This window comes from Talpa europaea (assembly GCF_964194135.1).
Source record: "Talpa europaea genome assembly, chromosome: 6".
Taxonomy (NCBI): domain Eukaryota; kingdom Metazoa; phylum Chordata; class Mammalia; order Eulipotyphla; family Talpidae; genus Talpa; species Talpa europaea.
In genome coordinates, this window is record NC_140072.1 from 132,598,418 (window position 1) to 132,614,505 (window position 16,088).

Genomic DNA, 16,088 nt, shown 5'->3' on the forward strand with positions numbered 1-16,088 from the left:
ACACACACACTGGATCATATGCCTGCACTGAACCTTAAATAGGGTCATACTAAAACTTCACTTTTCATAGGACTTTACAGCATCACACTTTTTTAACGCAGCACCTGAAGACAAAAATTTAACAAGACCATAACTGAGATATCTGTCTAGCTTAGTGCCTGCCAAGATGCCAGAACTCAGTCAACCCCAAATCCAATGAATGACTTATTAAAATGAGGGCAATGATGTGATTTAACATCCCATGGGATAATTCAAAGTAACTGATACATAGTGTTGAAATAAAATTGCAATTTTTCTATTCGTGAAATATTAATGAAAACACTTAAACCAGTATTAACTATATTCACTATCTCATAAAATAAATCTTCCTGGGAATTATTGTGTGTATATATATATATATATATATATATAACATTTTTAAAAAGCCTTCCAGGAAGAAGTCTTCAATTATGGCTGAGACTGTTACCCTAATAGCCATTTTCTCCTTCCCTTAAGTAATAGACCTTCCTGAATTTTAGCCCAAGAGGGCTGCCCAGGGCAATACACTGTATTTTCCGGCCTTATTTGTAGCCTAGTGACCAGTGAGCTAAATTTAGACCTATGGGAGGTGAAGGGAAGTGGTTTTTGCACTTTTGGCATATTAAATGAAATAAATTTTCCCTGCATGCTCTTTTTGTACCTTCTTTTGTCTAGGAATGGAAAACCACTGGAGAAACCCCTTTGGAGCAGAAACAACTCTTGTGTCATCGAAGACAGATTCAATCCAGCCAATAGGCCTCCTGGTGTATGATGTGGGTGGGAGCCGCCTACCTTCCCTGGACACCCTGAGACACTGGGGAGAAACAAACTTCTATCTCACTAGGCTTTGTATTTTTACAACATTGTTCTCTCTGCTTAGCTTCTTATCTAAACACACACACATACACACACACAAGTGCGCAACCACATACACATTTAAAGGTTTTGGATATGTATGCACAAGCCCCCCCCCCCATAACTAATTAACAATCTCATTTGCTTATTTATTTAACAAATACTGATTATTACATGTTGAACTTGTGACAAATAGGACTTAATGGTTCTTATGATGAAGAGTGTGTAATACAAAGGCACAGATCATATTTCTATTATAAATACAAATCACTGTCTAATAAACAGGTAAAATACAAGCATGGAAAAACAGCACTTTTTCAGCTGGTCTATGATGTCATCAATTTTTTTGATGATCGTGGCATTAAAGAAAATATAAGTTTTCTGGCAGTCCAAGACGGCTCAATACCACTAAGCTTAAGGTGTCTATGGAGACTTCGTAGAAGACAGATGATAGTCTATTTTGAATACTGTAAGGGAAATGCTTCCAAAGCCTAGATTTTAACATTTACATGCATACAATGCTTGGATTTTTTTTTCCAGTCCCTTGCTCCCTAATCTTTCTGATTTGGGCAAATCATCCCATGAGGTGCAGGTGAGGCTCCCTGACACCCCACTTCAGGCCTGGCCAGGGTGTTGGTGATGATGTGGATCATCCTCAGAACTTCCAGGGTATCTAGCAGGGGTATTCTATTTTTTATTCCCAATTGACATTATATAAAAAATCGCATATGCCAGAGCTTCTGGGAGCCATCTTTGCTACCACACGGTGAAATCCAGTTTATAAATGACACCGACCCAGAAGAAAGGTGAGTAGAAAATGAGGCTGAGCCCTAGCAATCCCGTTTTAGTCTCCAATTTTTGCCACATTTCCTGAGGCCCAGCCTAGACTTTGAATTCATCGGAAATAATGATGGTTATAAATTCCTATTGTCCACAGAGCCCAGTGAAATTTGAAAAATGTATATTTCCTTCATGTTAAGTTAAAACCCCAAACACATTCTTTAAAGAAGAAAATTTATGTGAGGAATCATGTGACTCAAATTAAGTATTATTCCATGTGCACAGTTAAGCAATCAATTTTTCCTGTTGTAATTCTTGACATTCCCAAATCAGAACATATTACACTGAGATCCTCTTTCCAAATATCAGGCAAACACTTTATCATAAGAACTATTAAAATATTAACATTCATATTACTATCCAAAATAATAGAGATTTCACATTTTTACCAGATTTTTTATTCTCAGGAATAAATGATTCTGTTTCTAATTGTTAATGGTTGGAATCAGGGAAGTTTATAGGACCCATTTAACTGATTTGTAGCTCAGATTTCAGTCCCGGGTATTTTCCCCACTTGTATTAAAAATATATTTGAAAGATTGTCAAAGTAGTTTTGAGTGCTATCCCAAAGTCTAATAAAAACAGCCTATGCATATTTGTGCAATTTTGATAAATTAATAATTTATTAGCTGAAAGAAACAGAACTGAACTCCCACACTGGGGAGTCAATTAGCATTTCCAAGGGGGTGAATCTGAATCCCTGGACAGTAAAATCCTTATTGGTGACTCTAACTATGCCTTTCCATTTATTTTTACTGTCTACCTAAAAAAATAGCCATTTGATTTTGTTTTTTTTTTTTTAAAGATTTATTTATTTATACAAGACTGGGGTACAGGCCAGAGTTGCGGGAGGGTGAGAGGATTCACCAGAGACAGAGCGGGGAACAGAACAGGCAGACTGACTGAAATACACTGCTGAGGGGAGCAGCAGGCCAGACAGGAGAGGTCTGCCGTGCCATGTGGGATTCTCGCTGGCAGGCCAGGATCGAAACAGCACTGCAGAGGCTGTGGACAGCTTCACAGCGCTGTGCTCAACCGCCTGCACCACCAGGGAGGCCCTGATTTTGTGTTCTTATGGACATGAAATGAAATAAACCAAACTCTCAAAATAAGCCCTGGGGAACATTTTGTGGCTATTTCCAAAGCACATTTTCGCAGTCACCTTACTAAGTCTGTCTCTTAAACATCACCTTACTGATTAAAAGTGAGATTTAGAAATTGTGTGAAGTATTAAATTAAACCTCTTAGGAATGAGCTCCCATCCTTTGCCAGTTGGGTGATGATGGTCAAGTTATTCAATCTCTTAGAACCTCAGTTTGCATATATGTTCTCCATCTCACAGGACTGCCATGAGATAGAATGAGGCAATGAGCCCAGCACCGCCCTGGCACACAGCACATGCACAATAAACACAGCCAGCCCATGGCATCGAGGTTCTCTGCATGAGTCAGAGCTTCATCTTGCATGACTCTGACCTCCCTAAGGACAACGCTGCCAACGTTCACAGCAGCCCAGTGATTTGGGCCCTTGTGCTGTTCTTGAGCTCATCAAACATGATTCCACTTCAGGACAGGTGCGTTGTGGTCCTCTCCTCCCAGAAAGCTCGCCCAGACCATCGCATCGCTGTCTCCTTCACTTCATCCAACCTCTGCTCTGTGTCACCTCCTCAGAGAAGTCTTCCAGGAGCAATGCCTCTGAAATAACTCCTCATCCCAATCTCTTATCTTTTCAGCCTGCTTGTCTCTTCAGGGTAGTGTTTCTAAGACTTGCCTTCCATGGTTTTCATGAACGTTTGTCCTCTAGAATTTAAGCCTACTCTGGCAAGGATCGCTCTACATCCTCAGTGGCTGGAACACCACCTGCACATAGTAGGCTTCTGCAAATATTTCAATGAATAGATAAATAATGCCAATTACTAGTCTCTGAGAAAACTGATATTATAAATGGAGCCATTTTGTACTAAACGGTTGAGTACATTTAAATATGAAAAATATGAAATTCACTAAGGAAGACTTGCTGCCAACATGAGGAAGATGGGTCCAGTGAGAGGAGATGTGAGAGGACCAACAAGGGACACCAACGTGGGCTCATGAAGAGCCAATCTGTTCAGTGTTGTTGGGTCCCCATATGGGAATCTGCAAAAATCCTTGTGACTCTTAAGCTTCTTGAGAGATTTATTTTTTAGCTATAAAATAACTGAAGTAGTATTTAATTACTTCTTTTGAAACATATAAGTGTGGCCATGTGTACAGAGATATGAACAAAAGGCTCTTAACTGTTTATATAAATTAACTATTGCAAATGATAATCCAGAATGAGATGCTAAAATTACAAATTTCACTGACTGTCTATTATGTGGCTATATAGCCATGTGAAATGCTCAGGGCCATACATACTAGTTTTGAATATCTAGTGAAAAACAGACTTGTAGAAAAACTAGAGATGATGACTGTTCATAATTTGGAGCAATTTGGTTTATGTCTTTTCATTCACTTTTCCATTTATCGGAATTTTATATACATGGATAATACAGCTATATATGTTATCTATAACATGTAAGAATATTATATAAAACATGTATTTGCAATTGTATATGTTATGTCATTTTATAGTTTTACATTTAATTAAAACACATTTCTAAGTTATTACAAATTCATCATATTATTTTATGGTCAAATTTACATATCACTTGTGAAACTATTCCTCAAAATTTTACCCCTTAAACAACTCCTGTTTTTCCTCTCATATTCCAGAATGATTATCTCTGCTCAGAGCTTTGCTCTAACTTTTCAGGGAAAACTTATCTATGAGAAACTAGAAGAATTTTAAGTTCTGAATAGATTTTTGCTGAAATAGGCATGGATAACCTTCTTAAACTTCCTGACTGAACAGATTTGTGTAAAGGATCCTGTAGCTGTGATCATCGGGCATATTTTTCTTCATCACTTACAGTGAGTCTCTAACGTAGGTGGCACGTGCTCGTGTTGATGTGACTGTGAGCAGCAGTGGCCCTGTGCATCTGGGAAGGGCGTTTCGTTGCAAGAGTTTGAGACAGAGGATGTCTAGTGCCACAGTCGTGTCACGCATGATAACCACACCCAGGATGGGACAGAACGGCAGAGAGGTTTTATGTCCAGAGAGGCTGACAGTGCTGAAAGCGGGGACCAAGAGACCTGGGGGTTCCAGGATACCTGGCTGAGATTATGGGGGCTCTCCATCTGTGCTTGCCAGGTGTTTGTTTTTAATTCTTGTGAATTATGTTCTCATGTCCTTTCCTTCAGGAGGATAGAAGTATAGAGTTTCAGGTAGTAGCTGAAATTAGTATTGTTCTGAAAAGGATGGTTTTGGTAACACCAACAAATAACTTCAAGGAAGTTGGAATGCATCTTCTCTCATGGAAGGAGTTGAAATCTTTTGCTCTGAATTACTTCTTTGAAGTCTATTGCCATTTTTTTCTGCAACTACTTAAAAAGTATTTAATCAGAAAGCAACAGTATTCTGATATTTCTATAGCAAATTATGTAAATAGTTAATTTTGAGTCAGAAGAATGAATAACATTGAGATTTTTTTAAATTAGGGCATCACATATATTCCTATCATTTTGAACAAAGCATTTCAAAGAACAATAACTACAGTGTTACTAGTCTACGATTACAAAGGACGTGATTGAGAATTACTTTTGTTTACTGAATAATTATAAAGTAATGTGATTCAGTATATCATATCTAAAAAATAGATGTTTGGTTATTACAAATAAGAATTTTAGGTACAGTTATTTAACCATCACAAAGGAAATCGTAGGTGTTACAAATAATAAATATGACATAAGCTGTAAAGGTAAAGTTTATAAATTCTTATTATTTCAATTGCAAGTCATTGTTGAGCAGAATATTTAGCTTTATTAAAGAAGGGACATCTACATTTGGACTTCAATTCATATTCCCACTCTTTAAAGTGTGCGTCAATATCTTCTGGGGGATGAGACTTGATATGTGTGCAGAGACAGGTAACACCGATGCAGGTGTCTTCACACTCTGCTAATGTATGAACAAATGTAGAACCATTTCCATTTATTCCTATGAATTATCAGAAGTTTGAAAAACAAGGTCACAATTTATGAATGCACTGACTTCAGTATTTAAGATGCCATCAAGTCTAGTGTGTTTGTATTTACTACATAATAAATATATGCTACTATTATGTACAGTTTCATATCGTTGTTATAACGTGACTGGAATTTTCTCTGGAAAGAAAAAACCTCTAATGACAAATAGGCATTATTCATATTACCTGAAAGTATGTGAATTGAGAATGATAAAGGTCTGGATACACATGAAGGGTAGTCCCAATGACGAGTAGAAGCTCGAATTTGTGGAGAGAGGAACTAATGTACCCAGTAAATCCCAAGCACCATATCTTCAGGAGTGCTTCCAGGTCAAAAAGCACAGTGAAAGCCACCTGGAGGAAGAGAGAGACAGCCACCTTGGCATCATCCATACACACATTCATTAATATATATTAATGTAATATGTCTAATTATTAATTAATGGAATTAATGGTCAATATTGTATTAATAAGCTAACTCCTTGATCATCACATTGATTCTATAAATCTGACTATGACTTACATCACAATATTTCATGTTTGTTAGTACATGGATTTCAGCCACAATTACACAGAATGAGGCACCCACAAGGGCCCAGAATGACATTTTATAAAAAGTCAATTTTCAAACACTCCAACTAGAACACAACTACCAAATACACTTTAAGCAATCAGAAAAATACAGCTGAAAATGTTAAACATTTCTGAGTGGTACTATTCATTACCCACTACTTGATATTATTTAATTCATCATTACTTATAGAAATACTGTAGACATGGAAAGCCTTTTTGTATGATTTGTATTTTCAAAAGGTAAAATTTCTATAGTACATATCATATTATAAAGTAAACTTACACAGTAATAAGCATAATGAAACTAAAATTTAAAAGTCAAATATTAATCTGCTTTGGGCAACATAAATAAGCAAAGAAATTGGATTTCACACCAAGCAATTGGTGTGTATATCCATATACACATACATTAATATATATTAACATAATATGTCTACATTATTAATCAATGAAATAAATGGTCAATATTATTGTATTAATAAGCTAACTCCTTGATCATCACATTGATTCTATAAATCTGTTATTCATATACACTTAAATATAGCATACTATTTTTCCCATATTTGTTCTGTGGGCATAAACTCATTTTATAAAGAAATTTGCAACCAGAATTAAAATGTACAATATCTGATTACCTTCTAATTAAAGAGCTCAAGAGTCAATGTTGAAATTAGAACATATCTCTCTGGGAAGACACTAAACAACTTACTAAAAGGGAAGAACAAAGGACATCTGTGCTTCTCATTTTTTTGGGCCCACATGGAATATTAGGAAGCATTTTCTTCCTCTCACAGTTGGAAAATGTGCAGAAAAATGGAGTTTTAATAATAACAGTTTTAGGAATGAGACCTAAAAGCAGTGAGGATGGTTAATTTAGCTGTGAGGAGGAAGTTAACATTACTCCTCAATCTAGCAGCTCTTGAGACCCAAATTCCTTCTTCATTTAAATTTTCATGTTCCCTTTTAAATATGAAAGAACAATGCATTTTAATTGTGAAGTAATTCTAAACACAAAAGATCAGTAAAACCCCTCGCCTGCCTTTCTCAGGTGACTCATGCTAAATACTTGCAGGGTCTCTTTTCCATAATCTCCAAGTTCCTTCACACATACATGTCATCACATCATCAGGGCCTGCATTTGATGTGCCTCAGCCCCTTGCTTTTCTCTAGCAATCACGCACAACCTTCAGGCTAAGAGATACCAACACTGCCTACTCCTTATATCAGCTGCATAAATTCCCAGAGTGTTGAATGTTTGTTGAATTCAACATTTTCCCTACTGATTCTCTGAAGGGTGGTGCTTCCTTAACAGGGTATCAACAGGAACATGGCTCAGCATTTTCTTCTTGACAAACTAGACAACACTCATCACCCTTATGCACAGTCATTATTTATTGGGTTTTTACAACTAAAATAGATTTTCAAGTGTGGCCTCACTGGAGCAAATGACAGGTTTGTGTGTTTTAAACATCAGAAAATATGAAGAAATTGCTTTCAAAATGTTCTGGGAAATCATTTGCCTTTTAGCAAGGTACGGAGGAGGAGGTCCCGGTTCTTCACCCTGCACAGCCAGCTCTTCTACTCTGGGGAGAGTTTGCAAGTTGTAAGTGACAACATTTTTCAAACACCCTCTGGGCAGCCTCTGCTTCAGTGCCCACTGCATGCTTCCTTACACCTCACTTTTGACCTTGAGCGTATTCTTAATTTTTTGTGTATTATGCTAACCATTTAAAATGTTTTAAAATTTCAGCTATTTTGTAGAGATGACGTTCAGCCACCTTTAGGGGTCAACATGTATTATTTACTACTGTAAATAAGATACTATTTGATTTTGCATTTAAAAATAGATTATCCAAGTCTTTCGATAGGAACACTCAACCTGCTCGCATCTAATGTACAAAAGTTCAATTTGGTCCTATGGTTCCTTATCCTTGCTATTTCATCTTTTAACTATTTTTTTTTTTTTGGTCTTTGATGGCTTGGTCAAATTATTCATTTCTTTAGGCTTTTGTTAATTTGAACATTTTCCCTGCTTTTCTAAACTGCCAGTTTAATTTACAGATATTGCAAATCATCCTATTCTTTTTTATTTCATCAAATGGAGCCATTATAAGCTCCTCTGTCACACAAATCCACTGTTCCTTATCTCTGACCCGCTTCCTAAATACAAGCTCCTTTGCCCTCCTCCATCACCCCACTGTCTTCAGATCATAGCCCCTCCTAAATCTCCCGCCTTTGCTAAAATCTCTCACATGCTGAGCAATAGCTTCAGAACTGCAATTATTTCTTTTTTCTCCATCTCTTTGCATTTCTTTTTTTTCTTCTCTTATCTAGTCCCATGGATTGCGTATACTTATGATTAGCATACTTTGGAGTAGTTTTCTCAAATAAATATCCTGGGCTGCATATTCTTTTAATCCTTTCCCATCTGAATGCATTTTTTTTTTAAATTCTAGACGTCTCTTCAACTGTTTTTTTTACATCTCCAATAAAATTTTTTATTTATTTTATATATTTTTTACATCATTTTTCATTTTTGCACAATGCATGCATTTTCATCTTGGTTATACACATTTTTTAAAAAAGATTTATTTATTGATTGATTGATTGATTTATACATACATACATACAAGCACTGGGTACAGTCAGAAGCGCGGGAGGGTGAGAGAATTCACCAGAGCCAGAGCGGGGAGCAGAGCAGGCAGAAGGACCGAAGTACACTGCCGAGGGGAGCAGCGGGCGGCAGGAGAGGTCTGCGCGCCATGTGGGACCCTCCTCCGGTGGCCGGGGAGCAGCCGGGGATTGAACTGGCCCTGCAGAGGCTGCGGGCAGCTTCGCAACCCAGCGCTCAACCGCTGCGCCACCAGGGAGGCCCGGTTATACGCATTTTTAACACAGACATGAGTACTCCGTCTACACCGATGCCTGAGTGGGTTCTCTCTGGTCTCTATATAGACACTGGTTCACTGCTGTCTACTCTCCATTATTGTCAGCCAATATATATCTTGCTTTGGCAGGTTATTTAATCCTGTGCAGAGGCTTAAATAAAAAGCTTTGTCATGTGTGGTTGCCCGACTGTGCCTAGGAACCTTCTCTCTCCTCATTTTGTCACTGCGGAGGCGGTGAGTCTTTCAACCCACAGATTTATGCTTTTCCTCAGTTTAAGAGACTTTTCCTCTGACATTTATGATCATTTTTCTGCCCTCCTTTCCCTTTTCCTTCAGGGACACCCCCCACCTCTGAGGGCTACACTCCCTGACTCCCTCACGTGATGTCTACTGTTTCCTTGAAGGAATGTTTTCCACTTGAACTTCCACATTTATAGTCAGTTCTCGTGAATGACCATGGCCCTTCTCAGCTCACTTCTTGAAAATTTCAGCAAATTTCTCTTGTGCCCTAATGATCCATCCTTGACACACACACAAGGAGCTCTCTCTCCCTTCAATTCTACTTGACCAAGAGACTCCTATAATAGAAGACATCTTGGATTTCTGTGTTTCACCCTCAATTTCTTGATCCCTTTGTGTGGGATAATTTTTCTGTGCTTGCTCATGGCCATCTGTTTTGTGTTTATCTTTTATGCTTCCTGAATCGTGGCCAACGAGGGGCAGTGGAAGGTGCTGTGTTTTTTGTGTCAATGACCTAAAACCCCCCATGTTGGGCATCTGGAGGAAGCTGTTCAGAGTCAGGATTCCCCAGGGGCTGCTGGAGTCCATCCCCAGCCCCCCACAGAGCCTCACACAGCTCCTAGGGACATTCCCTTCCTGCTGGACATTCCCTTCGTGGTCCTCGAGGATCCCCGGATATAGGCAACCCCGACGGATAGGTGAACACCTTCTCAGGGAAGGAAGAGCTCTCTGTGGCTGAGCAGCAGCCTCCAGGACCACAGGTCTCAATCAGAGATGATCTGGAGTCCTCATCCGGTCTTGCAATAATGCCAGGATGTCCAGGACCTGTTCTCTCCCCCAGGCATTTTCGGGGATCTTTGGAGAAACTGAAACTCAGAGGTGTCCATCTGGAACACCCCACCTATAGAACCCTGGCCATTAGCAGAGGGGGCAGGCAAGGGCACCCAGCCCTCCAGCCCTCTCTCTAGTCTCATTTTAAGCCAAAGAGTTTTATCCCAAAAGGAGGGATATAATATATTTTAATATATTTTTTCAAAAAATAGGGAACTACTAATAAAAGCCTGAAATACATCTGCACAGATTGTCTAATTATATATAAATACAATTAATCACTTTACTAACTTTGCATTTGCTATCAAAAAGACAGATGGAATGATCTGTTTAAATGATCATAATTCATAATAAAATATGCAGCTGGATCCATTTGCATTTTTATTTGCTCTGTGGGAAAACTATATGCTTTGCAAATACACCAAAAAGTACTAAAAAAGATTTAGAGAACTATTATACAACTATATATGTATTTATCTCCATATTCCCACTGATTTTCCTAGTAGAATTCCTAATTCCAATTCTCCTGGCATCAAAAACCTCCTTTTAAGCATAATTTGGAAATTGTCACAAGCTAACAAGCACTCTCATTCTCTGAGAACAACAGCAATACCAATCCCAAAATGAAGAACACTTACAGACAAATACACATAAAAAGACTCATGAGTGGAAACTGACTTTCTCAGAGTTAAGCCCAGATGCATACATGTCATATATTTTCTAGAAATACTTCTTTTCCATGATTTGAAAAAGTCGGATATAACACTCAAACACAATTTAATATTTTATTCCTTATAATTTTTTTAAAGCAGGATTTCCAACTTTTTTTTAATCACCTCCTTCCAAGAAGTCTTTCCTGATATTTCGCTCCTAATCAGTAACCCACATGGAATTTTAATACCACACATGTATAACTGTTTATATCTACCCTATATCTATCTCTGCTTTGTATAAAAAAAGTGTTTTCTTGCCTTCCCAAGAATACAATTAATTACTTTGACAATGCACTCTCTAGATAGATACATCGGGTTTTGATGTCACCATCAGAGGTTTTAACTAGTTTAGGAAGTGCAGGTTAAACACCACATCTTTTGGTGTTTAGTATCGCTTTTTAAAAATTTTCATTGTATAAAAATACTTATGCAATATAATATATACTAGAGAACCTCTCTTCAAGAAAATTATCAATAAGGCAACAAAGATTTAAAAATTAAGTAATTGTTCTAAGCAACAGTATTATATTCGTTTTCAGGTCAGCACATAACTTGTGAAAGGATTTTCTTTTAGAGTGAAAAGCACAAAAACTTAGTTAAAAAGTACTTGTTTTCCTAAAGAACTTGTAATTGGATTTGTGAGGTTAGCAGGTAAAACAAGAAGATGATTGCCAAATTCTGAAGCTAAGGAGAAAAACAACTGAACAGAAAATGACATGCTTAACATAAATGTAACAATGGAAATTGTTCTGCCCTTTTAATTTAATGAATAATGTATGAACATTTATAAGTGACAAATTATAAATGAGCTGATTGTGCTATGCAGATTCGAGATCATAAAATGTTAGAGATTCTGCCCATAGGTGGAAAGATGTTTGAAATATCTTACCCAAGATTCAGGTTACAGTCTGTATTTCACAATTTCAAAGGAGCATAACAGGCATTCATCAGAAAGTGAATGCATATTAATCACAAAAGGTTAAGGACACAATTCACAATAAACTCAGCTCAGGTAATTCTACTAAATAATATTTGGATACAACACAAAAATTAAAGATGGACTGCATTATTCTAGAAGCATCTGTAAATCTTGGTCTGCAGTGTCCCTTTAGTAATATATATAAAGAGCAAATTTTGAGGTGGATAGGTGAATAGTCAAAGGGGTCATTATTATATTATTTTTCACCTATCATGATGATGCCCAAATACTTTGGGAGCACACCAAAAAGTCATTGTTAGAAGAAACTTATCTGATTAAAGTTTCCCAGAAAATGAAATTGAACACTGATTAATTCCCAGAGAATGAAATTAAATGAAGGCTGCTGGTATGGCAAGATCAGTTACTTTCTTTATTTGGTCATTTTTGTGATCAATGAACTGAAATGCAGATGTCAGATTTTGTTGGGACTGAAATGAATGGCTCTTTTATTTAATTTCACTTCAACAAATATCACAAAACCGAATGTCTTCAGATGACACAGAAATTACTTTTCTAGAAAAGATGATTTCCCACAAGATGGCAAAGTGACACCATGATTTATGGAAGTCCTTCTACTTCAAACATGTAGAAATCACAGAAAAGTAGGAAACCAGAGACATTCTGGGCTTCTGAACAAAGTTGACCCTCTGTTGATCAGAAATGCAGCAGAGACATGTGCTGGGTTAAGGCGAGGGGACCAAAGTGCCCCTGATGGGGTAAAGAGAATCTTCATGGCTTGAAGACAAGGCCTGGACCAGCACTCTTCTGGGAGGGAGAGGATAATGGAACTGGCTATATGGGTTAAGACTTCTAGGAAGCTGCGTTCCTAGAGAGGAAGGAGAAATCATTGCACAAAGGATCAGATCAAGCTCTCTTATTGACCTGCAGCCAGAGATGTGATATCTCCAAATGACACTGAACAAAACCTGGTTCTAGCTGGGGGAGCAGGGTTGGGGCAAAGGTAACTACACTGTCACCCAGTGAGTAGGGGTGATCACACAGGGAGAGAAAGAGAAACAATAAAATCTCCAAGTAAGATGAGTCCACACGTTGAAATTTTAAAAAGCATGAAGACATTTGATAGGAAAGGCAACATAATTTAAGTCAGAATATGAATTCACTCTAGAGAAAATTAATTTTGCCCAAGAAGTTTAGGATGCCCTGAGAGATACACGAAAGGGAGAAAATAATAAAGAGCAGGAGCTAAGAGATAACAAAGAAATAGAACCAATAATGCAAACTATCGGGAACAAACAATTTTCAGAGAGTACAGCGTGATAATATCGACAAAATTAAAAGATGGTTCTTTGAACCAAAAATATATATATATAGCTCTTGCTGTAACAAAGAATGCAGCTGGTCTTCGTCCTAGGTTCCTGGGACTCAGTCTCTCAATTCTTGGAATCTGCTAAAAGGTAGGTGCATCTTTGTTACCTGTGGTGAGTCTCCAAATTGTTGATGCCAAGACACCCAGGAGGGGGCACAGCTACGTGAGTCATGATATATCCAAGTGATTTAGAGAGTCAGGGCTTTTGGCCACGTGATTTGAGCCTGACCTCTGAAGGGAGCTGGAGACTGAGATCAGGTCCACAGGCAGTGATCCAATCAGTCATGACCAAGCAGTGAAGCCCCAGTAAAATTCCTGGACTCAAAGCTCATGGGGCGATCAAGCCCCTGCTATCAATACCTAAAGAGAGAGAGACAGAGAGACAGAGAGAGAGAGAGAGAGACAGAGAAACAGAGAGACAGAGAGAGTGTGTGTGTGTGTAAATGCACAATGTGCAATTTGTGATGAGTCAGTGTGCTGGGAAGGTGCCGGTCCTGACTTCATGGGAACAGGACTCCAGAAGTTTCACATTCGGGACCCTCCCAAACCTCATCCTACAAGTCTCTCCTTTTGGCTGGTTCTGATCTGTTTGCTTTTTGCTATCACAGAAAAGTTATGCAGGTTCAGCAGCTACTGAGTTCTGTGTCGTTCCAGTGAATTATATAATTGGGGGGTGGCCAGCTGGTCACCTGTAAGGGTGACCCTCAGAGCCCCTGAGCTGCAGCCGGTGTCTGAGGGGAGACAGTGCTGCTGCGGGCACAGCCCTTCACAGTGAGGTCTGGCCTAGCTCCTGGTGGTAGTGTCAGAAGCCATCGTACTTCTATTAAAAAGCAAGGTATAAATAAACAATATTGGCAATAAAAAGAGGACACCTTCAGATACAGTGGAGATTATAAAAATCCTGAAAACAATACAACAAATATCAGACAATAAAACCCAGAGCCAATAAACCATAAAATAACCTTTAATCAGAGTCTCTTCCTCCTCCCCACCAGGGTGCCATCGCAGACACACCAGGCCCATGTGGCATTCTCCGGAGATGTATGCGCTCTTTCACAGATGAGACAAAGAGGAAAAGAAATCTACTTCAATTTTGCAGGGAAGTGTAACCTTCCTAACAAAAGCAGACTAACAAAGTAAAAGACAAGCAAATCACAGAACAGCTACCCTTATGAACAGAGTCAAAAATCCCTAATACGTGACCGCGTATTGAATTTGGGTACTCAAATCAATGCAGCAAAATCAAGTATTCAAACATCTAAAGTAGTTCAGCATCAGAGAACCTATTATTCCCATATGTTCCAAAAAGAAATTAAAGGGGAAACTCTGCAGTCATTTCAACAGATGTAGAAAGATCTTTGGATAATAGTAACTCATCATGAAAAAGCTCTTAGCAGTGTAGGCTTAGAAGTAACATGATAAAAGATATCTATAAAAATTTATAAACAAACAATATTAATAATGAAATAAGCATTAATGTCAGAAAAAGCAACAAACAGAGGATGTCCACATCACTTTCTCTCTCCAGCATTTTCTACAACCCCAGCCACGTCAATAAAAGAAGAAAAATTTACTACAAAAGAAACAAAATCTCCTTATTTTTATTTATTTATTTATTTATTTGTTTGTTTGTTTGTTTGTTTGTTTGTTTATTGTGGGGCCCTCGCCAGTGGCCGGGGATCGAACTGGCACTGCAGAGGCTGCGGGCAGCCTCGCAGCCCAGCGCTCAACCGCTGCGCCACCAGGGGAGACCCTCTCCTTAGTTTTAGATGATATCATCACCTACATAGAAATTCCAAGCAAATTTATATAAAAATTATAACAATTAATTTGCAGTATCTCACTAATAATCAAGTAAAATCTAATAGAAAATATGTCATTCAGGGGCCTCCCTGGTGCTGTAGGGGTTATCAGTGCTATCGATACTGTGGCTTGATTTCCACCCTCCGCCAGGGAGCTGACCCACATATGGTGCAGCAGACCTCCCCTATCTCTTCTTAATAGTGTATTTCAGTAAATCTGACTGTTCTGCTGCCCACTCTGTTTCTGCTGAATCCTCTCACCCACCCTGCACCACTGGCCTGCACTCCAGTTATTTCTTGCATAAATAAATACATAAATCTTTTTAAAAAGAGATAAATGTCATCCATAAAAGAAACTACTGCATATCTTGAAATAAATTCAATGGAAGATAATATAGGCCTTTGGGGAAAATTACAAAACATGATTGAAAAAAATCTTAAAGAGGGGCCTCCCTGGTGGCGCAGCAGTTGAGCACAGGGTGGCGAAGCTGCCCGCAGCCTCTGCAGCGCTGGTTCGATACCTGGCTGCCGGGCGAGGGCCCCACATGGCTTGCAGACCTCTCCTGCCACCCGCTGCTCCCCTCAGCAGTGTACTTCGTCAGTCTGCCTGTTCTGCTCCCTGCTCTGGTGAATTCTCTCACCCTCCCGCGCTTCTGACTGTATGCAGTGCTTGTATAAATAAATAAAATAAATCTTTATTAAAAAAAAGAAAAAAAAGAAAAAAATCTTAAAGAGGACCTGAATAACTAAATAGAGATGTCCTTAATAGCAATTAAATCTTACGATCAAAACTGGCTAAATTTTTATAATGTACAGCAAGAATAGCAAGGTCAAGAACATAAAATAAGAATACCAATATCAGTGTGTTTGCACTGATAGCAAGGCTTATTATAAGGAATAGTTATTTAGGATAATAT

General features: G+C 38.4%; 1 protein-coding gene across 4 annotated transcripts in view; it reads right to left on the reverse strand.

Moving 5' to 3' along the window:
- The window catches only part of NALCN (sodium leak channel, non-selective), a gene marked incomplete at its 3' end in the record, with an annotated part of 232,286 nt that overhangs the window by 131,234 nt on the left and 84,964 nt on the right, over positions 1–16,088 (reverse strand). For all 4 annotated transcript variants that reach the window (XM_084234488.1, XM_084234487.1, XM_084234486.1 and 1 more), the window contains one exon: positions 6,005–6,172. In XM_084234488.1, the coding sequence (XP_084090614.1) occupies positions 6,005–6,172 (168 nt within the window). The remainder of the gene's footprint in view (positions 1–6,004; positions 6,173–16,088) is intronic.